Raw genomic sequence first — 26547 nt, forward strand, 5'->3', positions numbered from 1 at the left:
ACCGCCCCATCTCTCTCCTCCCCTTCCTCTCCAAAATTCTTGAACGCGCCGTTCACAGTCGCTGCCTTGATTTTCTCTCCTCTCATGCCATCCTAGATCCACTTCAATCTGGCTTTCGCCCTCTACACTCGACAGAAAGAGCACTCTCTAAAGTCTGCAACGACCTCCTCCTCGCCAAATCCAGAGGCCACTATTCTATCCTCATCCTGCTCGATCTATCCGCTGCGTTTGACACTGTCAATCATGATTTACTTCTTACCACATTGTCCTCTTTTGGGTTCCAAGGCTCTGTCCTCTCCTGGTTCTCCTCTTATCTCTCCCACCGCACCTTCAGAGTACACTCTCATGGATCTTCCTCCACTCCCATCCCACTGTCTGTTGGAGTTCCCCAGGGATCTGTCCTTGGACCCCTTCTCTTCTCAATCTACACCTCATCCCTAGGCTCACTGATCTCATCTCATGGTTTTCAGTATCATCTTTATGCTGATGACACCCAGCTATACCTCTCCACACCAGACATCACCGCGGAGACCCAGGCCAAGGTATCGGCCTGCTTATCCAACATTGCTGCCTGGATGTCCAACCGCCACCTGAAGCTGAACATGTCCAAAACCGAGCTCCTCGTCTTTCCACCTAAACCCACCTCTCCTCTTCCTCCACTCTCCATCTCAGTTGACAACACCCTCATCCTCCTCGTCCCATCTGCCCGCAACCTCGGAGTCATCTTCGACTCCTCCCTCTCCTTCTCTGAGCATATCCAACAGACTGCCAAGACCTGTCGCTTCTTCCTCTTCAACATCAGCAAATTTCGCCCTTTCCTATCTGAGCAAACCACACGAACTCTCGTCCATGCTCTCATTACCTCTCGCCTTGACTACTGCAACCTACTCCTCACCGGCCTCCCACGTAGCCATCTATCCCCCCTTCAATCCGTTCAGAACGCTGCCGCACATCTTATATTCCGCCAGAACCGATATACTCACATCACTCCTCAAGTCACTTCACTGGCTTCCGATCAGATACCGCATACAATTCAAGCTTCTCCTCCATACCTACAAATGCACCCGGTCTGCGGCTCCTCACTACCTCTCTACCCTCATCTCCCCCTATGTCCCCGCCCATAACCTCCGCTCACAGGACCGGCCCGTACTCGTCTTGGTACGTTTTCAGGTCCTGGGCAAGCTGGTCACCAAAGAGGGTGGGGGAGTTCTTGAACCCCTGAGGAAGCCGGGTCCATGTATATTGCTGCTTGGTTCCCGTCTGTAAGTCTTCCCACGTGAAGGCAAACAACTTTTGGCTGTCAACAGCAAGAGGGATGGAGAAGAAGGCGTCCTTCAAATCAATGACACTGTACCACTTGGTCTGAGATGGCACTTGGGCCAGGATGGAGTATGGATTTGGTACGAGGGCAACTATGTCGGCTACCTGGTTGTTGACTTTCCTCAGGTCCTGGACGGGTCTGTACTCGGATGTTCCTGGCTTCTTAACGGGCAACAATGGGGTGTTCCATGCGGATCTGATTGGTTTAAGGACTCCCTGTTGAAGGAGTTTCTGTAGATGTGTGTGCATACTATGCCGGGCTGCATAGGGGATGTGGTATTGTCCTTGGTTGACAACTTGAGCATTTGGTTTGAGCTCAATCCAGATGGGGATAGCGTTTACGGCCAGTCCGCCGGGGTTCAATTCTGCCCATACATCAGGCACTTCATCCATTATGGCTCGCCTCTGCTGGGCGAAAGGGGTGTTCTGGTCGTAACGGCAGTCGCCGGGTCCTACAGTTGGGGGAACATGTAGTCTCCATTCTTCTCTTACTGGACAGATAAGTGTTACTGGCCGATCTTCAAAGCGAGCTTCCACTTCACCCGTAGTCTTGAACTTCAAGGTGGCCTGGAGCTTACAGAGTAGGTCTCGACCAATCAAGGGGACCGGGCATCCAGGGATGTGTATGAACTGATGGGACACCATCGTCCCTCCGATCTGGACTTGGCGCTCTTTGAGGAGGGGGGCCGCAAGGGATTTCCCGGAGGCTCCCACAATTGGTATAGTTTCTTTCGTGGCTGGGGCTATGGCTGTGGTGATAACAGATCGCTGGGCCCCCGTGTCTAGTAAGGCCTTCATAGATTCTGTCCCCACCCGAATTTCCACCAGAGGGTCAGTGGGGACTCTGCCCTCCCGGTCTCTTCATGCTGTGCCGTCTCGGGTAGCGTCCACAGCCATCTGCCATTCCCTCCGGTCATCCCGTCCTCTCTCTCTTCGGCCCCTTCCACGGCCTCGCCTAGGGCCCCCCGTGCGGTCGCCGGTCTCCTCCTCTCTCTGCCGGTCCCATGATTCCTCTTCTCTCGGGTTGTCCCGTATCTCCTCTGGACAATCAGCCCACCAGTGTCCTTCTTGTCGGCAATTTGCACACTGGTTACGCCCTATGGGGGACCGCGTTCCTCTCGTTCTCCTGCCCCTCCCCTTTGGTCTAGACCTCATTCGTTCTTCCAACACCGTAGCCAATACATCTGCCTTCTCCCGCATCCGTCTGGTCGATTCCTTCCGGGCCTCCACCTTCTCCTCCTGGTCGCGATATCCGAACACGCGATCAGCTATAGCTTTCAGTTGGCTTAGGCTCATCCCTTCGAACCCCTCCGTTCTCTGTAGCTTTCTTCGTATATCCGGTGCTGACTGGCTAACAAAACTCATAACCACGGTTGGGAGGTTCTTAGGGTCCTCGGGATTTATCGGGCTGTGCCTCCTAAATGCTTCCATAAGTCGTTCAAGGAAGTCCCCTGGACTCTCCTCCTTTTGTTGGACTACACTGTGGATTTTTCCCATGTTGGTAACCTTCTGCTTCCCCTTCTTTAAGGCGGCCAGGTACGCCTGTTGATATCGGCGGATAAAGGTTTGGCCTTCGGCGGTTCGGTAATCCCACGTGGGGGCAGCGATGGGTGCCTCCGTTTCTAGTAGGTTCTGTAAATTGGCATGGGCCGGATTCGCATCCCGGATGGCTTGCTCCATATTTTGTTGTAAAAGGCGGCGTTCTTCAGAGGTCAGGATGTGGGCGCTCAACTGCCTAAGGTCTGCCCAAGTTGGATTATAGCTGTATATAATGCCTTCCACCAGCTCTATCAGCTGCTCGGGTTTCTGGTCATAGGACGGCCCATGGAATTTCCAGTTATACAAATCGGCACTTGAGAAGGGAACGTGGCTATAAACTGTTGATTCGATGGGCTGGCCCCCCCCTTCCGCCGGGTTAGGGGTATAGGTGGTGGACTGTCGAACTGGGAATAAGTGGGAGGTTTCCCTTTTTCGGTTGGACGGAAGGGCCTGGGCCTGTTGCGGACTCGATTGGGGGAACCGAGTAATGTTCTTCACAACCCGTTTACTCTTCCGTGTGGTTGCGAGGCCAGGTGACTCAGGTGAGGCTGGGCGGGACGTCTCCCCGGCATCCGACTCTGACCCGGAAGTCTCGGCGTCAGCGGGGCCTTCTGCTAGGCCCGTAAGGTCAGGGTACATAGGAGCATAGGGCGGCGGCGCGATGTCGTCTTCGTATGCTTCCGCCGTAGCAAGTATCGGGGCTTTTGGAGGCTTCTTCTCGGCCAAACCCTGAACTTTCCCTGCGGTCTTCTTTGGGGGTTTTTTTCTAGAAAGTGTGTTGGTAGTACTGGGCGTAGTTCCTGCCTTAACTCTGGTAGCAGGGGGCGTGGTCTCAGTGGCTTCAGTGCTAGGGGCGGTAGGCCGTATGGGGGCGGTCCCTGCGGCCTTCGGGACGGCAGCGGTTGCCGAGCTTTGAAGAGCGAAGGCATGGGTCGGCAGGGTTCTAAGCTTGGTTTTCCGGCCTTTTCTCTGCTTTACCAACATAAGGGCGGCCTTTTCTACCTTCCGTTGGGCCCAAGCTGGCGGATCCCGGACTACATCCAACCACGCTTCTATGTATGGAATGTCCTCGGGACAGCCTGGGTTTCCCTCAATTATAACAATATTCATGACCGCCGCCACTTTTTCATACTCGAATGACCCTTCCGGGGGCCACCCAGCAATTCCTAGCCCTGGCCACATAAATTGACATCTCTGTATCATCCCGGCCCTGCTACATTTATCTAGGTCGAACACTTCGCTAAAGTGTTCCGTCATTAAATCTAACGGTGAAGACCCACCCCCGCCCATCCTAACCTGAGTGCCAAAGGACAGGTGACGGACAAAGGGGGAAAGGGGAGGTGGAGGAGTAAGGGGTCTCGTTCCACCAGACACAGAAGGGTCAACACTCGGCCTGACCAGGACGCGGTCGCCCGGCCTGGAACTGCAAGCCCACTCACACACTTTCATACGCCACAAGAAAACCCCCCCGTTCGTTCGCCGCTCGGTTTCGTCGCCGGAGCCTAGTGAGTTTCGGGACCTAGTCGGATACCAATAGTCCGTATTAGTCACTGGCTAAAAGAGGGTGATCACGCCTCTTCTTCGGTCCTTACTGGGCCGGTCACTACGTAGAGTATACTCGCCTGTCCGCCGGGGTCGCAGGCCGCGCCGTCGTGCGCTTCTCCCTGAAATGGAAAAAGGTGCCTTGTCGGAACCACACAGCCCCCTCTACAGTCAGGCGGAGTGGATCGGCCCTCCTCCGGGAGATGGACGCTGAAATCAGCGGTGGCCACTCACCACCTTCTCGGGTGGGAATCGATGACCCGATCCGACTGCAGTGGGGGAGGGGAAGAATATAATCCGATTCCCCTTTCTACTTCTGTCCCATCTGGGTCGCCAATGAAACAGGTGGGAAATCAGGAGACGAAAGGCAAATTTTGGTTCCAAACAAGGCAACTTTATTGCTAGCAAGTGAACAGCACCGAGTAGCCTCGGGACACTGTGTGTCATAAATCATCTGACGCTTACATTTATACTTCCCTACCGGGCCTGCGCATTTGGCCCCTTACACGTCACAACTGTCATGCGCAGTAAACATTTGTAGTTCTTACAGTACAAATTTGTAGTCCCAGTACGTACACACGTCATAACACTGAAATGATACTGGCAAGAAAAACGAAACTTAGCAGCTTATTCTGTACACACACAATGCTCCTTTCTAGCACAGGAGATAAGGTGCGGCTCAGGAATGCAGGGGGTGTCAGCACCCTCCAAGGTCGCCTATTCAGATGGCGTTGCTACGTGCAAGCTGGTCTTGTATAGGCCTTGCAAACTACTGTTACAAGCTATATATCTAATAGCCCTGCATTCTGTCTGTACATTAGTAAACAGCAAACTTGTCTTGTTAGTAAACAGTAAAACTGGATAAGGCACAAATGTCCAGTGCAGTAATAAGGTGTGGCCAAATAGCCAAAAGCAGAGGTAGAGTGCATAAGTAAAAGTCCATCAGTAGGCACAAAACATGAGGTTGTCCTGTTGCTCAGTAGTATTCAGGTAGTACCGGCGTTCCACTCCTTCAAAAGGAAGTCTTTCCTCTCTAATTTGCTTCATTTCTTTGAAGGCATGAATAAACATGGTGACCCGGTTGATGTAATGTATGTAATGTATCTAGATTTTCAAAAAGCTTTTGATAAAGTTCCTCATGAGAGACTCCTGAGAAAATTAAAGAGTTATGGGATAGGAGGCAATGTACTGGTGTGGATTATGAATTGGTTATTGGACAGAAAACAGAGGGTAGGGTTAAATGACCATTTCTCTCAATGGAGGAGGGTGAACAGTGGAGTGCCGCAGGGATCAGTACTAGGACCAGTGCTATTTAACATATTTATAAATGGTATGGAAATCGAAATGAGTGAGGTGATTGAATTTGTAGATGACAAAACTATTCAAGGTTGTTAAAACACGTGCTGACTGTGAAATATTGCAGGAAGACCTCAGGAAATTGGAAGACTGGACATCCAAATGGCAGATGAAATTTAATGTGGACAAATGCAAGGTGATGCACATTGGAAAGAATAATCTGAATCATAGTTGATTCTGATACCTGATGCTAGGTTCCACCTTAGGGGTGAGCAACCAAGGAAAAGATCTAGGTGTCCTCCTATATAATAATTCTCACCTCCAACGTTCTATGGTCTTGGTGCCTGTGTCCGTGGCTTTTTCCTGAGTTAGTCTGCTAGGCTCTGTAGGTCAGGCTGACATCACACACAACACTGACCAACCGCACGACAGTAGCATGAGGCCCCGCCCCTGCCACCCTCACCACCACGCCCCTCTCCCAAGATCACCGCCACTCACCCCTCCACCCCCCCAAGGTCGCCATCGCTCCCCCTCCACCCCCCATGAGGTCGCCGCAGCCACTACTCCCCCCGAGGTCGCCACTGCTCCCTCCCCCTGAGGTCACCGCCCAGGCCCAGCCACCCAACACAGACCTGTCAAGTTTCCCGTGAAACACGCGGCGCCAGCTCCCATTTCCGGCCACTGCTGCTTTGAGCAGCAGCGGCCGCTACAAAAACAAAAACAGCTGTTTTAAAAAAGAAAGCACGGCACCGCAGGCAGCCATCAGGCATTGGCTGTCGGCTCTGCAGCCGCTTCTCTCGCCTCTCACGTCACTGCCCCTGAAGGAGAACCTCGGAGGAGCGCAGCGATGTGAGAGGTGAGAGGAGCGGCTGCAGAGACTTGGCAGGTCTGTGTTGGGTGGGCGGGTCTGGAGGGAAAGAAGGGGATAGACAGAGAGACACGGGATGGAAGAATCGGGAGAGGGGGTAGATGGATGGAAGGATGGGGAGAGAAAGAGGGAAAACAGATGGAAGGATGGGGAGAGAAAGGGGGAGATGGATGAAGGAATGCAGAGAGAAAGGGGAGAGACTGGAAGGATGTGGAGAGAGAAGGGACAATGAACAGAAAAGGGTAGAGAGATAGACACTGGATAGAAGGAGGGGGAGAGAGACATTAGATGGAAAGATCAGAAGAGAGGGTAGATGGGTGGAAGGATGGGGAGAGAAAGAGGGAAGACGCTGGATGGAAGGGTACGGAAAAAAAGGAGACACTGGATGGAAGGATGCAGAAAGAAACAGGGGAGACATTGGGAGGGGGTCCTGAGACCAGAGAGGGGGAGGGGGTCCTGAGAGGGGGGAGGGGGTCCTGAGACCAGAGAGGGGGGGGGAAGGGGTCCTGAGACCAGGGAGGGGGGTCCTGAGACCAGAGAGGGAGGAGGGGGGAGGGGGTCCTGAGACCAGAGAGGGGGGGGAGGTATCTCTGTCACACACACTCTCTCTCTCTCTCTCACACAGTCAGTGTCTTTCTCTCTCTCACTCTCACACACTGTCTCTCACACACTCTATGTCTCACACACTATCACATTCACTCTCTATGTGTCACACAGTCACTCTCAGTCTCTCAATCTCATACACTCTCTTGGTCTCACAAAGAGTCTGTGCATCGCACACATACTCTCACACTCTATCTGTCTCACACACACTCTTTCTCTCTCTCACACTCTCTCACTCACAGACACACTCGCACCCACACTCGCTCTCTCTCTGTCACACAAACACACTCACACATTCACTCTCTCAAACATACACACTCCGAGGAAAACCTTGCTAGCGCCCATTTCATTTGTGTCAGAAACGGGCCTTTTTTTTTTACTAGTTTTCTAATATTTTAAGTAGTTATTGCTAATGGTGCCCATTTTAAAGAGATTTTTGAAAGTTTTTAAATCATTTTAACTGCCTTTTAACTAGCTTTATTCTCATTTAGATAAATAAAAATAATATTTAATAATAGTTATCTTAATTACAACATCTATAACTATAACATATTCTTATGTTACAAAGCTTAACACCTATTCTGTTTAAGAAAATTTATTATCAGTTAATATCTTTTTCCTCTCAATTTTATAGAGATTGAGGCGTGGTTAGTTTTTTTTTTTTTTTCATAAAGTGATTCCCTCTTCTGAGGTACCACTGTTGGCCACTGTGACATTTCTATTCAAACATCTCTATATATAAAAGGCACCACCAACGTTCTAAATGAAGCCTCCAGCCGGAAGTGTGAAGGGGGAGAGATATTGGGTTTCCCCATGAGTGTCTGCCCCACCCTCGCTCTCTCTGTAACACAAACAGTGAAGGAAAACACAGCAAAGCACGAAATCAAATCGCTCCCTCTGTAACAGTGAAGGACTCAGAGGGGGGAGGGGAGAGAGGGCAGAAGCCCTCACTATCTCTGTAACACAAACACAGCACAACAAGAAACTTAACACTGAAGGACTCGACTCCGAGGGGGGAGGGGACAGACAGCACAGGGGAAGGGAGAGAGAGCAGAGGGCAGGGACACACACACTCCCACATGCACACAGAAGAAAACCTTGCTAGCCCCCGTTTCATTTGCATCAGAAACGGGACTTTTTTACTAGTCTGGTAATAATAAGACAGGGCAAGGTCTTGGGGACAGGGGCATTTACCTTTAAATTTTAGAAACCACCTTTCCTAATTTAATCATTTTATAAGCCTCCTTCCCTTTGTGATAAGGTTATTCTCCTCCTTCACCGTCCTGCCTTTTGCCACCCTTCTTCCAGAAAGTATCAACCAGTCTCAGCAGTGATTAACAGCCATGCTAAGACATTTTGTCCCACCACACCTCTATGCCCGGAGCATCTCCTTTTGTTCTCATGTAGATTCATCTGTCACAGAAGGCACCTCCTACACTATTAATTCATGATGAAATGATGTTTCTCTGCCAAATAAAAGCGATACGTATTTTCCAACTATCAGATTAGTGATGATACATCAGCAGTGGAGTTTTCTCTCAGTTGAAGAATGTTAATAAAGAAACAATGTTTGCTTGGGTCTCTTTTAGAGTCTGCCAGACCTGAAACATCATATTTCTTCTCAGTCCCTACCATGGACATCACAGAACTACAACACACTTTGGTACACACACAGATGTACCTGTGGAGTAACTAACTGGCATGCTAACCTTCCTACATCATGCCGAGATTCATCTCCTGGCTCTGGAAGAGAGACATCACGGGGTGAATCAGTCAGGCTTCAGCGGGCGTCATGGGTCTGCTACCACGCTGGAACTTTAAATGCTTTGCCTTCTTGGTCTTCTTAGTTTTTCTGACTGAGGTGAGTTTTAAATCCAGTAATATTTTTTCTCTTTCCTTCCTCTCTTGCTCTTGCTTTTACTTTTCTGTTGTCTCACTCTCATCTCAGTGTCTTCTCATTTATTTTCATTTCATTTTATTTCTAGTTGTTCTATTCATAGAGCATTAGACATAATCCAATATACTTAGAAATACATCAAAGACATTGAACCTAAAAAAGATCCTTTATGTGATTTGATGTAAGTAATGTGTTGTTCTTTTAATTTTTTTTTAATTTATGCTAATGATGTTCACTTGTGATGCCCCTTTGGAAAGGGCCACTGGAGAACAGTTCAGGACATGAACTTTTGTATCCCGAGATTCTCACAGTGGGTGACACTTGGAAAACTTAAACTTAATCTCTAGAAATCTGAAGTCCTTCAGATTGGTAATCCTGAAGTATCCAGGTGTCGCAGTTTTCCCTCCTTTGATGGAGCTCCTTGTGATCCCCAAGAGTCAATGAGAGTCTTGGGAGTCACATTAGACTTTGAATGGGATTGGGAGGCTAGCCAGAAGAACTTTATGGAAGTTGGCTGGGGTGTGCCTGTTGTGTCCGTTGCTGACTTTAGAACTTTAATACAGGCAGTCTCGATAAGTCTGTTGAATTATTGTAATGTCCTTTTGGTTGGCCTTCTAAGAAGCTTTTTCATTCATTTAAAAAACCCCCAAACACATGGCAATGTATCAACAGGTCCTCAGCAACAGCCAAAGAAGCATATTGAATAAGCTGCGAATTCAACCAAGCAGCTATTTTAAACTGCCTACTGCAAACCCCTCAACAGAACCAGCCTTCCTAGTCACAATTAACCAGCAATGATTTTGCCACATACTTTGCCGACAAAATTAAAGGTCTCCATCAGTACCTACAGACAGTCCCATTAAACCTCCCACCAGCTAATAAGGAGAGCACTTCCTCCTTCCCACCATGCACAGCCATCTGGGACTTATTCAACCAGGTCAAGAGGAGGCTCTTGAAAAACTTCTGAAAGGTTTATAGCTGCCGTCTTGTCCTCTTGACCCCTGCCCAGCAAAGATAGTTCAGTTAGCAAGCATAGGCCTCATTGAAGTGGCCACTAAAATTGTTAACTCCTACCTTGTGGAAGAGCAGCTGCCAACAATACAGCTATAGTGTGTCCCCAACCGAAAAAGAACTCCCTTGATCAGGACAAGCTTGAAAACTACCAACTAGTCTCTAAGGGGCCCTTTTAGAAAGGCATGCTGAAAAATGCCTGCGGTAGTGTAGATGCATGTTTTGGCCGTGCACAGAATCATTTTTCAGCGCACCTGTAAAAAAATGTCTTGGTAAAAGTTTTGCCGAAAATAGCCATGCGACAAAATGAAAATTGCCATGCGTTCATTTTGGGTCTGAGATCTTACCACCAGCCATTCACCTAGCCATTGTCACGATCTCTGGCTTCTCTGACACTGGGATAAACGGTACAGGAACAAGCTAGACTGAAGCAGAGTTAGGGTTCAGAGGGGAAAGGAATAAACATGAGAGGCAAGGCAGAATACCAGGCTAGGACTCACAGACAAATAACACAACACTAGGCAGAAAATAGTCAGACTAAGGAACAGGGACTGAAAGCTGTCAAGCAGTCACTAGGAGAGATGCAATCAATATGCTAAAAGCTAAACTACACACAGACTGAACAGGAACCAGGCATGGCAAACAGACAAGAAATAAGACTATGAAGTAATACAACTTAAGCTAACCAACACAGACTGAACAAGAACCAGACAAGGAATTCAGACAAGAAGCTAAACTAGGCAGAAGTGCAACAGAGCACACCAACTCACCCAGAGACCTTTGGCAATGCAAAGGCAAAGTAGCAAAGCCCACAGGTGCTTAATAAAGACCATCACCTGCTGAGGAATCCCATCATCAGCTGCAGGAATCCCAAGACAAGTATGGGTGCTGCTTATGGACAAACAAGGTAAGCAATTCTGGCAGACAGGAAGATCCGGCCCGGACTGGCCTCTGACACAGGCTTGGGAAACAGCAACAGCTAGTCTATAGCAGTCACTGGTACTGGCCACCAGAGGGCGAGGGGACCACAAACCAGGAAAACAGTCACAATCATGACAGCCATAAGGTCTCACGCGGTAACTGGGCGGTAGCGGTCTATGCGCGTAAAATGCCAATTAATGCCTGATTACCGCCTGCGCGCCAGAAAATAAAGATACTTTCCAGTGCAGGTAGCGGACTTGCGTCAAAAATGAAACTACCACAAGGGCAACGCAATAGCTGGGCGGTAACTCAAAATTGACGCGCGTTGGGTGTGTGTAGGCGCCTCTACGTGGCTTAGTAAAAGGGCCCCTTACTTTTCTAAAAGTTGGAAATTGAATTAACAGCTGATTATGGGAAGAATGAGGCCTTTGATCAACTTATAGATGGATCAAGTCTGATAAATATGGTTGTGCAGCACCATAGAAAATTTTAAAGATCAGTGAACGGAGTTTAAATTGTACCCCAGCCTTGAGTGTAAGCCAATGAAGTTTAAGAAGTAAAGGGGAAATTACATCAAATTTGTGAGCTGAATATATCATTGTTTCCCACTCCATTACAATAGCATTAGAGTGACAGAATGAGACTTGTCAGAGAAAAAAGCTTCAGCTTATTATACTGTGAAAATGAAAAACATAAAAGTTTTACCCAGTTAGGGGAAGTATTTAGAGCTTGTGGTGACAGTAACCCCTCTTGTTAAGGTCTAGGATTGGGATGATCTCAGTCATGCAGATGCTGGGAAAATATCCAGGAATTTGTCATGCCAGTCCTCAGAATTAACTATGTAAAGATAACAGATAGCAACAGCCATAATATGAGTCACTTTGCTGAGAGCTAACACGTCAGCAGTCAGAAGGAACCCAGTCATAATCTACACAGCAACTTGTGTTAATGAAGGGCTCATGAATGGTCCATGCTCACATGAGCTGTGGCTGTCCCAGGTTGGTGCAGATGCAGATATTCTCATGGTCTAATTTTAGCATCTTTCTCTCTTCCCAGATGTTTTCTAGATTGCTGATGATTGAGCGGAAACCGATCTTTCACTTTCCTCCCAGGATAAATATTGTGAAACATATCCCTTCCACCACTCAGCCCCCTGAGGAAGTGAAGATGCTGAAGGAGCTGATAGCATGGCCAGAACCCAAGGGGACACCAAGTTTTAATTCATCCACTAGTCCTCAGAACTGTGATTATCGGATCCTGAAACCCAGAGCCAACTATTTTGTTGGAGAGACCCTGGAGCTGCTGCTAACCGCAAGAGACCATCGGAAGAGGCCAAAGATCTATGGAGGAGATTTTTTCCAGGCCAAGCTCCATTCCCCGAGACTGAAAGCTGGTGTGACGGGGTCTGTGAAAGACCACCAGAATGGGACATATACTGTCACCTTTCTGATGCTCTGGCCTGGGGACACAGAGGTCTCTATCCATCTTATATACTCTAGTGAGGCCATCCAGATACTCAAGAGACTCAGGGAAACCAGGCCAGACAAAGTCTACTTTCTTGGATATTTTCAGACCACGGGAAAGCAGGAAATCACAGAATGTAACATGTGCAAGTTAAATGGGTCACTGTGTGAGTTCATAGACCCTGGTACTGGAGAAAAGTGGTACTGCATGAAACCCAAAGAACTTCCCTGCAGCTCCTGGGTTCACCACTCAAAAGGAGGAATGAGGATAGTCACAAGCAAAGAGGATGATGATTTTTTAGACAGGTAAATTACTATAAATATCATGTATTTGTGTGTATGGGGGGAAAGGGAGAGATCTTGGTTATTAAGCTTGCAACAGTTTTAGGATTCTGTTCTGCTAGTGTTGTGGACCGTGATTAAAAATGCTCAAAATAGAGGGTGACCAATTCAGGGAATTAAAGACATATTTCAGCAAGGTTCACACAACTGTCAGGTCCATAGGTCCCCACTTCAGATATCAGGTAATAGTTCTGAGCTTGCTACTTTGAGTCTGGACCTCATTCTGGTGGATCTACTTCTGTGTTCTGTGGCATGCTATCTCCGTGCAGTTGGTAACCAGCAAAATCAAAATTTCTTTATTGCTTGATATACCACCTAAGGCAAATTCCATCCAAATGGTTTACAATAATTCTAAATGAAAATAGAAAATTACATCAGAGAGATAGAACATGAACTAGGAGGAATAAAGACAGGGAGGGGACATAATTGGGTTCCTGCAGGCAAAAGTACCCAATCACATGATGATGCTTGTATGGTAGACTAGGTAGAGGATTCATGGAGAAGATCCATATGTTTGTCTAAAAAAATAGGCCTTAAGGGCTACTTTAAATTCCAAAGTAGATTGCAAAGTTCGAAGTTGTAGAGAATTCCATAGGGTGGGCCCAAAAACAGAGAGCATGGTTTTCTGAAACTAGTGGTATCACATGGGGAGTAGGAACGGTGAGAAGGTACTGTGCTAGAGCATAACTTCTGGGCAGGAAGGTAGGGTAATAGGTATTATAACAGGATAGGAGGTTGACCAAAAGTAAGAGTCTTATAGATCAAAAGTAAAATTTTGTAACAAATCCAAACCTGTATGGGAAGCCAATGTTAGTGCTATAATAAAGGGGTGATGTGATCATATATCCAACCACCTAGGATTGGCCTACCTAGGATTCCGACCACCTAGGATTGGACACCTAGCATTCCAACCACCTAGGATTGGACCACCTCAAAGAGAACTAAGGTAATTACAGCTCATTCAAAATACATCAGCATTTCAGTAATCGACATTTGTCAAAACTAACACTTGGGTCAAAGTACTGAGCGCATCAGCCTTCAGGAACGGACTATCTTAAATACTGAAATGGAAAATCCAGCAATTCTCTTTTACAGGTTGGAGCTGAACTAGTGAAGTTGTCAGCAGTCAGAATACTTCCTCTGCTCCCAAGCAGTAAGTAGTCATCAAAGTCTCAAGCAGAATTGCTGAGAGTATCTCGTATTAATAGGGATCTGCTTTCTCCACATCCACTCCAGTAGATGAGTTTTTGGTACAATCCGGGAAATGATATTCCACCCTCTTCATGCATCTTCTTCTTTCTAGACACCAAATAGCTGATAGCTCTTCTAGTGCTTCCACAAAAACAGGATGATCCATGGGTACAGACTAATAGCAAGGATCCTGCTTCTCCTTGATATAGTCTAACCCAGTTCTCTTTCATATTTTTTATCAACAAGATTAGTACATATGGGGTATCTCATCTTCCACCAACCAAGTGACCACCTCTCACTCCATTTGACTTTATTAACTCCTGTTTGTAAGACTGTCCTGGCTCTAGTCAGCGAGTTTCATCCAAGACCTGATGCTCTTGTGATAGAGGATCATATGAGGCTCAGAATTGCACATGCAGTAGCTGTGTCAAGGCCAATCTGAGGGTATCTGATGCCCTAGGCAAGCCTTCATCCATGTGTACCCCCCCCCCCCCACCCTCATAGTCCAGCAACTTCCCTTCCCTCACCAACAACGTGTAGAGGGGCATCAACACCTCCTTTCTTATGTTGGTTATAACCCTCTCTATGCAGCCTAGCATCCTTCTGGCCATAGCCATCGCCTTCTCACATTGTTTTTTTCACCTTCATATCCTCTGACACCAACACCCCAAGGTCTCTCTCCTGAGTCGAGCTTACTAATCTCTCCCCTCCTATCTGGTATCTCTCTTTTGGGTTTCTGCACCCCAAGTACATCACTCTACACTTCTTGGCATTAAATTTTAACTGTCGGACTCTCAACCATTCTTCTAATTTTTGGAGATCCCTTCCTACCACCGACATTAGACTTACCGGTCTGTAGTTTCCCACTTCTTCCCTGTCTCCACTTTTGTGAAGAGGGACCACATCTACTCATTTCCAATCTCGCGGAACCTCTCCCGTCTCTAAATATCTATTAAATAAATCTTTAAGAGGTCCCGTCAGGACCTCTTTGAGCTCCCACAGTATCCTGGGATGTATACCATGTAAGCATATATAAGCATGTGTGTGCCGATTGTCTGCCTAAATGCTATTCTGTAAACACATGTGTAACTACAGGAGTGGAGGAGTTGTCTAGTGGTTAGAGCACCAGTCTTGACATCCCAAAGTGCCTGGTTCAAATCCCACTGTTGCTTCTTGTGATCTTAGGCAAGTCACTTAACCCTTCATTGCTTCAGATACAAAATTCAGATACACCGATCCAACTTAAATGCCTGATCTCTGCAACACAACAAAAGTAAAGAACGTAATGGACATAACTCAACTCTTCCGCTGTACAATTCCCTAATGCGGCTATGCCACATGAACTCTATCTTACCACAACATCACTTTGTATTTGTTCACACCGGAGTCTGCAAACGCCTCTCCGATACTATGTAAGCCACATTGAGCCTGCAAATAGGTGGGGAAATGTAGGATACAAATAAAATTTTAAAAAATTAGATTGTGAACCTTCCAGGTACTGGGAAATATCCAGTATACCTGAATATAACTCATCTTAAGCTACTGATGAGCAAAATCCAAATAAGTGACATGTGTAACTTCTGTGGAGTGTAAAGAGCAAAGCTTTTACTTATGCATATAATTTATAGAATACTAGTAAACAAAGGCCCATTTCTGAGCGCAATGAAACGGGAGCTAGCAAGGGTTTCATGGCTGCATGGCTCGTCGCTGTTTTACCTGGTTCGTGGCGTGCACCGCTGCTGTTTCCGTTGTAGCTCTGTGTGGGTGGCGGTTTTCGTGCCCCGCCCTCGACGTCATTGCGTTTTGGCGCGAGGGCGGAGCAGAGCTACAGTGTGGAAATCTGGAGTTTGTGGCCTGAGTAGATCGTTGGAGGTGAGAATCTGCTCCGCCCCCAACGTCATAACATTTGACGCGAGGGCAGGGCCCAGAGACTGTGATTTTCGTGGCTTCAGAGCTTCGAACATACGAACCTTGGCTTCAGTGACGTGAGCAGACAATAGAACGTTGAGGGAGTATGTGCATACCTCAGGCACAAACATTTACAACAGCTTTATGGGGTGATATAAAGTGTTCACTCCAAATCAAAACATGGTGATCAATCCCAGGGAATCTATTTAAACAATTCTTCATTATTCATCACAGTTTGCTGTTCATATCCAGTAACGGCAGGAAAAAGAGCCTCAGTTATTACTGCTGAAACCAAAACAACGTCCATGACAACTGCCTGATTATATGCTTTTAGCTCAGCTGCATTCGATCACTGGCTCCAAAAACCTCCGTATCAGGTAGATACAAAGGAAAGTAGGCAGCTACCAGGCACCAAACCCTGTTTTGGCACTGCCCTCTTAATGCCCAGAGCAGAACTTTAATCACATCAGTGCAGCTCTTGGGATTAATGTGGTGAACGTAGACAACATTTAATGTAACCGCATGCTATCTGTGGCGATCCTCGCAGGGGCGTAGCCAGACACCCAATTTTGGGTGGGCAGGAGAGCTCTGCTCTATCCCACAAGTGATTTGGTCTCTCCCGCTTTCATCTTCATGCCATATAGTCTCTCAAACATTCCTCCTCCCCCCAGGGCCGGTCTTAGCAAGTGTGGGGCCCTGTGCAGACCAATTTGGTGGGGCCCCATCCTAGCCCCGCCTCTGCCCTAGCCCCACCCCCACCCTAGCTCCACCCCATTGATAAGATCATTCAATTTTTAGAAAATTTTTTATTTATGAAAAAAACAAAACAAAAAGGGCTGCAAATACAACACGCTAGCAGAATACTGCACCTTGACCACACATGAAAAACACATGACACAACAGATATGAATGCAAAATACTGAACTGGAAAGTTACCTCAAGAAGTCAGACTCAGCATGCAGCAATACTAGAAAAATTGAAACTTGCATGCAAAATATCACAGATGCACATTTCCAAAAGCCGACATATTCCAATTAATAAATTCTGAGTAAAATACTTTTTTCTACCTTTGTTGTCTGATCATTTAGTTTTTCTATTCGCTTTGGTCCCAGTGTCTTCTGTTTTATGCAGTGTCTTCTTTCCATTTGATAATTTTTCTCTCACCATGTCAACCATCCTCCTGTGTCCTTATGTGTCCTGTCTACCATCTGTAGCCCTGTCCCTATCCTTTCTCCAGTTTCAGCATGTGCCTTCAAAGTGTTCCGATCCAGCCCTTAAATTTCCCCTCCATTCATATCTAGCATTTTTCTTCACTCCCCTCCATCCATGTGCATCTACTTTCCTCCCCTCCCCTACATCCATGTCCAGCATTTCTCCTCTTTCCCTTCCCCTCCATCCATGTGCATCTCCTTCCTTTGTCTTTCCTTCCCTCCATTCCTGCCCAACATTTCTCATCTCTTCCCTGCCCTCCACTCCATCTATGTCCAGATTTCTCCTCTCTTCCCTCCCCTCCATCCATGTGCATCTCCTTCCAGTCTTCCCTCCCCTCCATCCATCCATGTCCAGCAACTCTCCTCTTTGCCCTCCCCTCCATCCATCCATCCATCCATCCATGTCTAGCAACTCTCCTCTCTCCCCTGCCCTCTCCTCCATCCATATCTAGCAAATCTCCTCTTCCCTGCCCCCTCCAGCCATCCAAATCCAGCAATTCTCCTCTCCCCTGCCCTGCCCTCCCCTCCATGTCCAATGATTTCTCCTCTGCCCCGCCCCGCCCTGTCCTCCCCTCCATGTCCAGCAATTTCTCCTCTCTTCCCTGCCCTCCGCTCCCATCCATGTCTGATTCTCCTTTGCCTCCTTGTCCACCCCTGCCATCCATGTCGACTTGCCCCAGCCCCCGAGTTTGAGGTGCTACCCAGCTCCGCCCCCACCTGCCCACCCTCCGCTCCCCAACAGCCCTCCTTTCCATTCCTGCCGTGGCCACCGACCGCCTATGCCCTGCCCCTCCTGATAACTTGAGAATATTTTGTGAGACCTGTCACTCACTTTTTCCTCAGTAGCTACTGTATAAACTGGGTTGGTCTAAATCCTTGTGCCAACTGTGTAGTCTAATGCTTCAGCTAACAGTCCATTGCAGAGTAGGATTCTGCTTCCTACTTCATTATGAGCCTATTTACCCTGAGTAAAAAGCAGAGGATTAGAAACTAAGGTTATATGACCTGTATCAAGAGGAGCCAGACAAAGCCCTGTGAGAGGATTGAACTCTGACTGAGTGGAAAGCACAACCCTGAAGAGGCAAGACCTGATGTTTTGCTAAATCTAACCAGCCTGATTTTAGAAGCTGAAGGACATTTCTTTGTAGCTTTGTTTGCTTCCATTACATCTTGGTAATAAAGACAGCCTGAAGCCTGTAAATATTTTCTCCTGTGTATTCTCCTCAACATACTCTCTAGCATCCTGGATTTGGTAGTCATAAGGTAAAAAAAAAAAAAGAACAGAAAAACCTTTTTATTTTAAGTCGCAGCGATGGCTCACCTCCAGCTTTTCCCTTCTCGCTCAGTGACTCCCGCCCTCATGGAAACAGGAAATACCTCATCAGAGGAAGGCGGGACATTGAGCGGGAAGTGAAAGGTGGAGGTGAGCTGTCGCTGCAACTTAAAATAAAAAAGTTTAAATGCTGGGCGGCCACGGCGGCAGGAACGGAAAGTACAGAGGGCTGTCGGGGAGCTGAGGGCGGGCTCAGTGGGGGTGGGCGGCGGCGCCTATGGACTGTGAGTGCCAGTGAGGGAGCAGAGCGGGATGGAGCGGAGGAGGCAGAGTTGAGGCATGCCACACGGGGCCCCCTTAAGCGCAAGGTCCTATGCGGCCGCCTCGGCCTAAGACCGGCTCTGCCTCCCCGCATACCTTTTAAATAGCGTATTTTCACCGGCAGCAAGCAGCAACTAAAATACACTGCTCATGTTGGCCCCACAGCCTTCCCTTTGATTCAAATTCCTGTTTCCGCATAGGTGGGAATACGTCAGAGGGAAGGTTGTGGGGCCGGTGCGAACAGTATGTAACAGTTGCTGCTCGCTGCAGGCGAAGATCTGCTATTTACAAGGTATGCAGGAGGGACAGTTGTTGGGAGTTTTTGACTGGTAGGGCTTGGGGATCCCTGCCAGTGACATCATAGGTGTGCTGCTTCTGGGTGGGCCTGAGCCCAAAATGGGTGGGCTTGGCTACGCCACCTGAATGGCTGCAACACTGTAACCCTCTGTGCCATCTCACTCCTCTTTCTCTCTCTCTCTCTCTCTCTCTCCCCGACACCAGTAAAATGACATATCAAGAGCTCCCAGGGCGAATTCCTGCAATTCATGTCCTTGCTGGGAACAGCAGCCAAGGTAAGAATCTTAGAAACCCACAGGCCTGAACCAACCCTCTGCCATACCTGTACCATGTATGATACCCACTAATAAATAACTGAATGACTCCACTTATAGCATGGGACTGACGGAGCGGCAGTCGCCTAAATATTTAAACTGTGGAAACAGTGTGCAATGTTTCCAAGATCTCTGGGGTTCAATTCACCCACAGTCGTTAAACTTTCAGGTTTTACTAAAAAGTATGAGAAATGGAAATGTTCACCAAATATTAATCTGTCTCTCTCACACACACAAATGAACCTTTTTCGGAGATGGGAAGGCGGTAGAACGAGAGGACATGTCGTGAATTGAGGTTGAAGTGGGGCAGACTCAGCACTAATGTCAGGAAGTATTTTTTCACGGAGAAGGTGGTGGATACGTGGAATGCCCTCCCGCGGGAGGTGGTGGAGATGAAAACGGTAATGGAATTCAAACATGCGTGGGATAAACACAAAGGAATCCTGTTTAGAAGAAATGGTTCCGCAGAATATTAGCGGAGATTGGGTGACGACGCCGGTAATTGGAAAACAAAATGGGAGCTGGGCAGACTTCTACAGTCTACGCCCTGAATAGATAGGGATGGGCTGGAGTGTAAATTTTAAGGGGCTTCAACGTTAGCTTTAGAATTAAGTACAAGAACAGTGCCTGGGTAGACTTCTACGGTCTGTGCCCTGAGAAAGGCAAGGACAAATCAAACTCCGTTATACATATAAAGTATCACATACCATGTAAATGAGTTTATCTTGTTGGGCAGACTGGATGGACCGTACAGGTCTTTATCTGCCGTCATTTACTATGTTACTATATCATGTTACACACAAAATAACATAGTCATGTGTGAAAACATACGTGGAATGTGGGGGGGAGGAGCGACCCACTCATGCTGCTTTCATGTTATTCAGTCTGCCCATGGATTTCTATTCATCCAAACACATGAGAACATTTTATTTGATATAGTTACCTCTGCTCCAGGCTGGGGTGATGGGGACTTGGAGATTTTGAGCCCACACCATCTTCAGTTGTTGCTTAACATGAGTTATACCAGTAGGTGTTTTTCTGTCCCTGGAGAGCTTCTAAACTAGGGGGTCCTTTTATTAAGCTGCGTCAAAAAATGGCCTGCGCTGGTGTAGGCATCTGCTTTGGATGCATGCAGGTCCATTTTTCAGCGCGCCTGTAAAAAAGACCTTGTTTTTGGTGGCTGAAAATGGATGTGCGGCAAAATTAAAACAAGCGCTTGTTCATTTTCGGTCTGGGATCTTACTGCCACCCACTGACTTGGCAGTAAAGTCTCATGCGCTAACCGGGCGGTAAGCTTCAATGCGTGTACACTGCCGATTACTGCCCGGTTAGCGTCACACGGTAGAAAATAAAAAAAATATTTTCTGCTGTGTAAAAAATGGAATTACCTCCTAGATCATGCAGTAGCCGGGTGGTAGTTCCAAAACGATGCACTTTGGACACACGTAGGCGCCTACGCGCCTTATTAAAAGGGCACCTCGGTTTGTACGTGAGGTAATGGAGGGTAAAGTCATTGGAGAAGAGACAGCTGAGGGGAGACATGATAGAGGTTTATAAAATAATGAGTGGAGTGGAACAGGTGGATGTGAAGCGTCTGTTCACGCTTTCCAAAAATACTAGGACTAGGGGGCATGCGATGAAACTACAAATTTAAAACAAATCGGAGAAAAGTTTTCTTCACCCAACGCATAATTAAACTCTGGAATTCGTTGCCAGAGAACGTGGTGAAGGCGGTTAGCTTGGCAGAGTTTAAAAAGGGATTAGACGGTTTCCTAAAGGACAAGTCCATAAACCACTACTAAATGGACTTGGGAAAAATCCACAGTTCCGGGAATAACATGTATAGAATGTTTGTATGTTTGGGAAGCTTGCCAGGTGCCCTGGATTGGCTGCTGTCGTGGACAGGATGCTGGGCTCGATGGACCCTTGGTCTTTTCCCAGTGTGGCATTAAAAAAATAAGAGGGGAAAAAATCCAGAAGAAACCCAAGTCCCCCTCCATACATTTTGGGGTAAATTCTATAAATGGCATGAAAAAATCCTCGCTTAAGCGGTATTCTATAAGCCGCACCTAAAGTTTGCAAAGGTACCAATTTATTTATTTATGTATTTGTTACATTTGTATCCCACATTTTCCCACCTGTTTGTAGGCTCAATGTGGCTTACATAGTACCGGAGAGGCCTTTGCAGGCTCCGGTGTGAACAAATACAGGGTGATGTTGTGGTAGGTTTGGACAGCTTCCTAAAGGAAAAGTCCATAGACCGTTATTAAATGGACTTGGGGAAAATCCACTATTTCTGGGATAAGCAGTGTAAAATGTTTTGTACTTTTTGGGATTTTGCCAGGTATTTGTGACCTGGATTAGCCACTGTTGGAAACAGGATGCTGGGCTTGATGGACCTTTGGTCTTTCCCAGTATGGCAATACTTATGTACTTATGATCAAGTTCATGTGGCACAGCCACATTAGGGAATCAGAGAATGGAAGAGTTGTGTTATGTCCATTACGTGCTTTAGTTTGGTTGTGTTGCAGAGATTAGGCATTTAAGTTGGATAGGTAGGGTATGGTTTTTAGTGATTACCGGAAGTTGTTTAGGTGGTCGTACGTCATTTTCAAGGCTTTTGGTAGTGCGTTCCACAGTTGTATGCTTATGTAAAAAAAAACTAGATGCGTAAGTTGTTTTGTATTTAAGTCCTTTGCAGCTTGGGTAGTGCTGTATTTCAAATTGGTAAGTCAATCAAGTCTGTCATGTAACTCGGGGCTTCTCCATAGATGATTTTGTGAACCAGGGTGAAGATTTTGAAGGTGATGCGTTCTTTGATTGGGAGCCAGTGTGGTTTTTCGCGGAGAGGTTTTGCGCTTTCAAATCGCGTTTTACCAAATATAAGCCTAGCTGCCGTGTTTTGAGCGGTCTGAAGTTTCTTTAAGGTTTGTTCTTTACATCCCGCATAAATTCCATTGCAGTAATCTAAGTGGCTTAGTAACATTGATTGTATCAGGTTGCAAAATGAAAACGTGGTGGAAATGCTGGCATTGAAATTTATGTGCGGAGTACCATTATTCTGTAATTACGCATGTAACTGGAAGCTACACCTCCAAACCTCCCCAAAACGCCCATGAACCTCCTATTTCCATGCCCATTTTTTGGGAACACATGTATTATTATTATTAATTACATTTGTACCCCGCGCTTTCCCACACATAGCAGATTCAATGCGGCTTACATAGTAAATAGAATTACAAAGTCTTGAAGGAGAATGTTACAAGTTGTAGTAAACATAGTAGTAGTGGGGTTTTGAGGATATGTAAATTGAGCATGGAGAGGTAAACAAAGATAGGATGAGCAAAAGGAGAAGAGATTGGGAGGGGTAAGGAGTAGGAAGGATGGAGAGGAAGAGATTGAGGAATGAGCACAAGGAGATTGTGAGACATGGTCAAAGGTATAACTATCGTCAGGGCAGGAATCTTGTGGGTGGGCTTAAAAAGTTAAGTTGGGTCATTAGGGTAAGCTTTCTTGAAGCGATGGGTCTTCAACATTTTTCTGAATGGTAGATGGTCATTGATTGTTCGGATGGATCTTGGCAGAGCGTTCCAAAGCTGGCTGCCCAAAAAGGAGAAGTTTTAAGTTTTAGGCGCGGATCCTGTGCCTATTTTTTCATGCATTGGTCCTAATTAAATCTAATTAGTGCCAATAATTGATTGTTAAAAAAAAACAATTTATTTGTTTATAACATTTATACCCCCACACCTTTCTACGATTCTGGGAGGTTTACATAATCACATCCATAATAATTTTCATATAACAACACATAAAATACAAATAAAAACCATCACATCAACTAAAAATTACAATAACATGAACTTATCAGAATACAAATGCCTTTAACTACTTCCCAAAAAAAGAAGGTCAATTGTACAATGTGTACTATACATTATTCAGTTAAATTGCACGCACGAATTGGAAATGCGTCTAAGTTTGTGTGCACAATTTTTGATGACCTTTACAGAAACAGGGGTTTTATGGAATAATCGCGGGTCTGCATCCTGTTCTTGTATTTCTTTGGGGGCCTGTCCTCAAATGGGGTTCATTGTGTACATATCTGGACAGTAATGGCTAATAAAATCCAAATAAATAATAAATATACAGCAGGAAATGAGTATGGATCTTAGTAACAGAGAGGGCAAAGAAGCAGGGAGAAAAGTGAGCCCCCGAAAATTTCTCATTAAGTTTTGCAATTCTCAGGTGAGCCACGGGTACCCCTTTGCACGCCAGGGCTGCCGATCCCAAATCCATCTGGATTCTACTATAATGACGTCTGGATGTCCCGGGTCTGTTCCACCAAGATGTTCCCTGAACCATCCAACATCACCAAGTGCCTGAGTGGGAAAGTGGTGTATATGTTTGGAGACTCGACCCTGCGGCAGTGGTGGGAGTATCTTGAGAGCTTTGTTCCATGTAAGACAGTGATTCCATGTTATTTTTAGTAATATAGATTTCTTGTGCTATATCTGTATGGAAAAACGAGGTCCTAAGGTCACACCAGTGTCCAAATGCTCTATGAGTCCCTTTTCAGTTTTCTGATTACACATCATATCTTTTATGTACTCATCTACTGCACAGAGAAAATGGCATACAAAGGTCGGGCTGTGTTCTTTCTATCCTCAACAAGTTATAGAAGCATTTGATGTAGCACCTGTCAGAAATCTTCAGGCATTATTGAAAGTAGATGTCCCGCCCATGTGAACGCCCCTCTGACAATTACGTGTTATGGCAGTTTATCATGTAAGTGTAAAATAACGCTTAGGTGTTCTACTGTCATACATACTGATGGCAGTATTCTATTCTCCCTAAACTTCTTCTTTGTATATGTGCAGCCTGAGTGAATGCATCTTGGACCTGATTTCAGACCCATTGCTAAGGCCTCGGCCTACTTACACTAAGAAGCCTCGCTCTAAGTCTGTGCTACTGACAGTAACACTGGGCAATTTTCTTTTCCAGCTCTAAAGAGGATTGATTTACATGTGCCACTGAAGACAGGCCCTCTACTGGCCACAGACCCTGAAAACAACTACCTAATTCAATGGAGGGCTCATGGAACACCGTTGAGGATGGACAAGTCCATGGTGGCAGACCTCCACTACATGGCAAATGATATTGATAGGATCGGTGGGGGTCCTCATACGGTGATCGTTTTCACCATTGGGGTTCACTTCACCTTCTTGCCCGTGGACATGTACATCCGGAGGATACAGATCATCTGCAGAGCGGTGGTAGCTCTGTTGCAAAGGAGCCCTCAGACCACTGTTATCATCAAATCAGCAAACACGGGACGCAAACGTGTGGACGCCAATGACTGGCTGAGCCTGCAGCTGGACATCATCTTAAGGAGAATGTTCTCGGGACTCACAGTGGCCATCGTTGACACATGGCAGATGACATCCTGCCATTACCTGCCTGACAACATCCACCCCGAGAGAATAATTATTCAGAATGAAATAGACATTCTCCTGTCTTTTATCTGTCCCCGCTAAGTCAGGCACCTGAGCGCATACCCCATGTTGTCTACTTGCTAAATGATTTCAAAGAAATCCAAAGAGAGGCCTGAGAACCTCTGCAAATTTGGAGATTATAATTTCAGCATAGTGACTGATATGATGCTGTATCCTGAGGACAACAGAAAGGAGAAGGGATCCCTGAATCCAGTGTAAGCCCCCCTTTCCTCATCCAAAGTAGTAATACCAGGGGTTGATCAGGCATCTCCTGGAGGACCCCTGAGAAAAACAAAAGGTGGCAGTACATCCCCTCTGACTGCACTCTTAAAGGTTCAGGGGTTTGTAAGCAAATAGCCCCTGTGCCTTTAAGAGGGTAGACTGGAGGGAAGGAGAGGAAAAGGGAAGTACTACCACTGCAATTTGTAGCATGAGGTGGGGAGAACAATGAGACCAGGATGTGGGAAAATTGCGGCTGCAGAATTGAGTTTAGGAAGAGAGAAAAAGGGATGGCTCAGCCAGATTGACTCACAGTTTTCCACAGGCCTCTATATTGTGTTGGAAGAAGTATGGACTAGTGGGTCCATCAGCACACATATTTTATTTCTTAGTCTGCTTACCCTAGTCAACAGCTCTGTGGGGTCAGGCAAAATCCTACCCTTTTTGGTTGTGGTGAAGAGTTTGCCTTCCCCAATGAACCCATTCGTGCCACCTCTGTACAACATACAGACTTCAGTGTATACATTCCTACCCTTCAGACTTGAAGGTTTCCATTATATGTGTGTGCAAATAATAATGGTTTGAGATTCTTCTCCCAACAATGAACCCACAATTTACATGTTTCCCCCTCCCCCCATGTGACCTGTATATGCAACTATTGCTCAGTTACCCACTGATTTATAAGATGTTACTTGCAGTGTTGTTGGTTTATTACAGATCTCATTTATAATCCTTCCTGTTTTTCTTCCCCGAACAATCATTCTTGAGGGTGTCTGACAAGTATCTGTGTCTAAGCAGTGTTCTGTAAATACACAGATACCTTAGAGAGCACATATTTGACAGGTGGGTGTATGAAAAGCAGAATCTGGGTGGAGCTTGAATAGGAGTCACACTTACACACCTTTACTAAGGCGTATAAGCTCCTATGTGCTCCAAGTGCTCCTACGTGCATCAATTTGGAATTAGGAAAGGGATGGAAAGCAAACACGAGGATGTTATAATGCCATTGTATCGTTCCATGGTGCGACCGCACCTCGAATATTGTGCCCAATTCTGGTCGCCGCATCTCAAAAAAGATATAAAAGATTTGGAGAAGGAGCAGAGAAGGACGACAAAAATGATAAAAGGGATGGAATGACTTCCCTATGAGGAAAGGCTGAGAAGGTTAGGGCTCTTCAGCTTGGAGAAAAGGCGACTGAGGGGTGATATGATAGAAGTCTACAAGATAATGAATGGAGTAGAGCGGACAGAAGTGAAGCGTTTGTTTACACTTTCAAACAACAACAAAACCAGGGGACACAAGATGAAGCTAGAATATGGTAGATTTAAAACAAATAGAAGAAAGTTTTTCTTTACTCAGCGTGTAGGTGGACTCTGGAACTCGTTGCCGGAGAATGTGGTGGCAGCGGCTGGCCTTACGGAGTTTAAGGGGGGTTTGGACAGATTCCTGAAGGAAAAGTCCATTGAACATTATTAAATATATATATATTTTTTTTTGGGGGGGGGGTGGGGTTGCCGGGTT

General features: G+C 46.5%; 1 protein-coding gene across 2 annotated transcripts; it reads left to right on the forward strand.

Annotated features, from left to right (window-relative positions):
* The first annotated feature begins 8946 nt into the window (after positions 1-8946).
* Positions 8947-25736, forward strand: LOC115458365 (NXPE family member 3-like). Of its 2 annotated transcripts, XM_030188274.1 has the most exons (5): positions 8947-9029; positions 12054-12766; positions 19208-19278; positions 23560-23772; positions 24316-25736. In XM_030188274.1, the coding sequence occupies exons 1-5, from the start codon at positions 8961-8963 to the stop codon at positions 24846-24848; spliced, it is 1599 nt and encodes a 532-aa protein (XP_030044134.1). In that variant the 5' UTR covers positions 8947-8960; the 3' UTR covers positions 24849-25736. The 2 variants fall into 2 exon arrangements, with proteins under 2 accessions (XP_030044134.1, XP_030044135.1); XM_030188275.1 differs by lacking the exon at positions 23560-23772.
* The last annotated feature ends 811 nt before the right edge of the window (positions 25737-26547 follow it).

Source organism: Microcaecilia unicolor, chromosome 14 (genome assembly GCF_901765095.1).
Source record: "Microcaecilia unicolor chromosome 14, aMicUni1.1, whole genome shotgun sequence".
Taxonomy (NCBI): domain Eukaryota; kingdom Metazoa; phylum Chordata; class Amphibia; order Gymnophiona; family Siphonopidae; genus Microcaecilia; species Microcaecilia unicolor.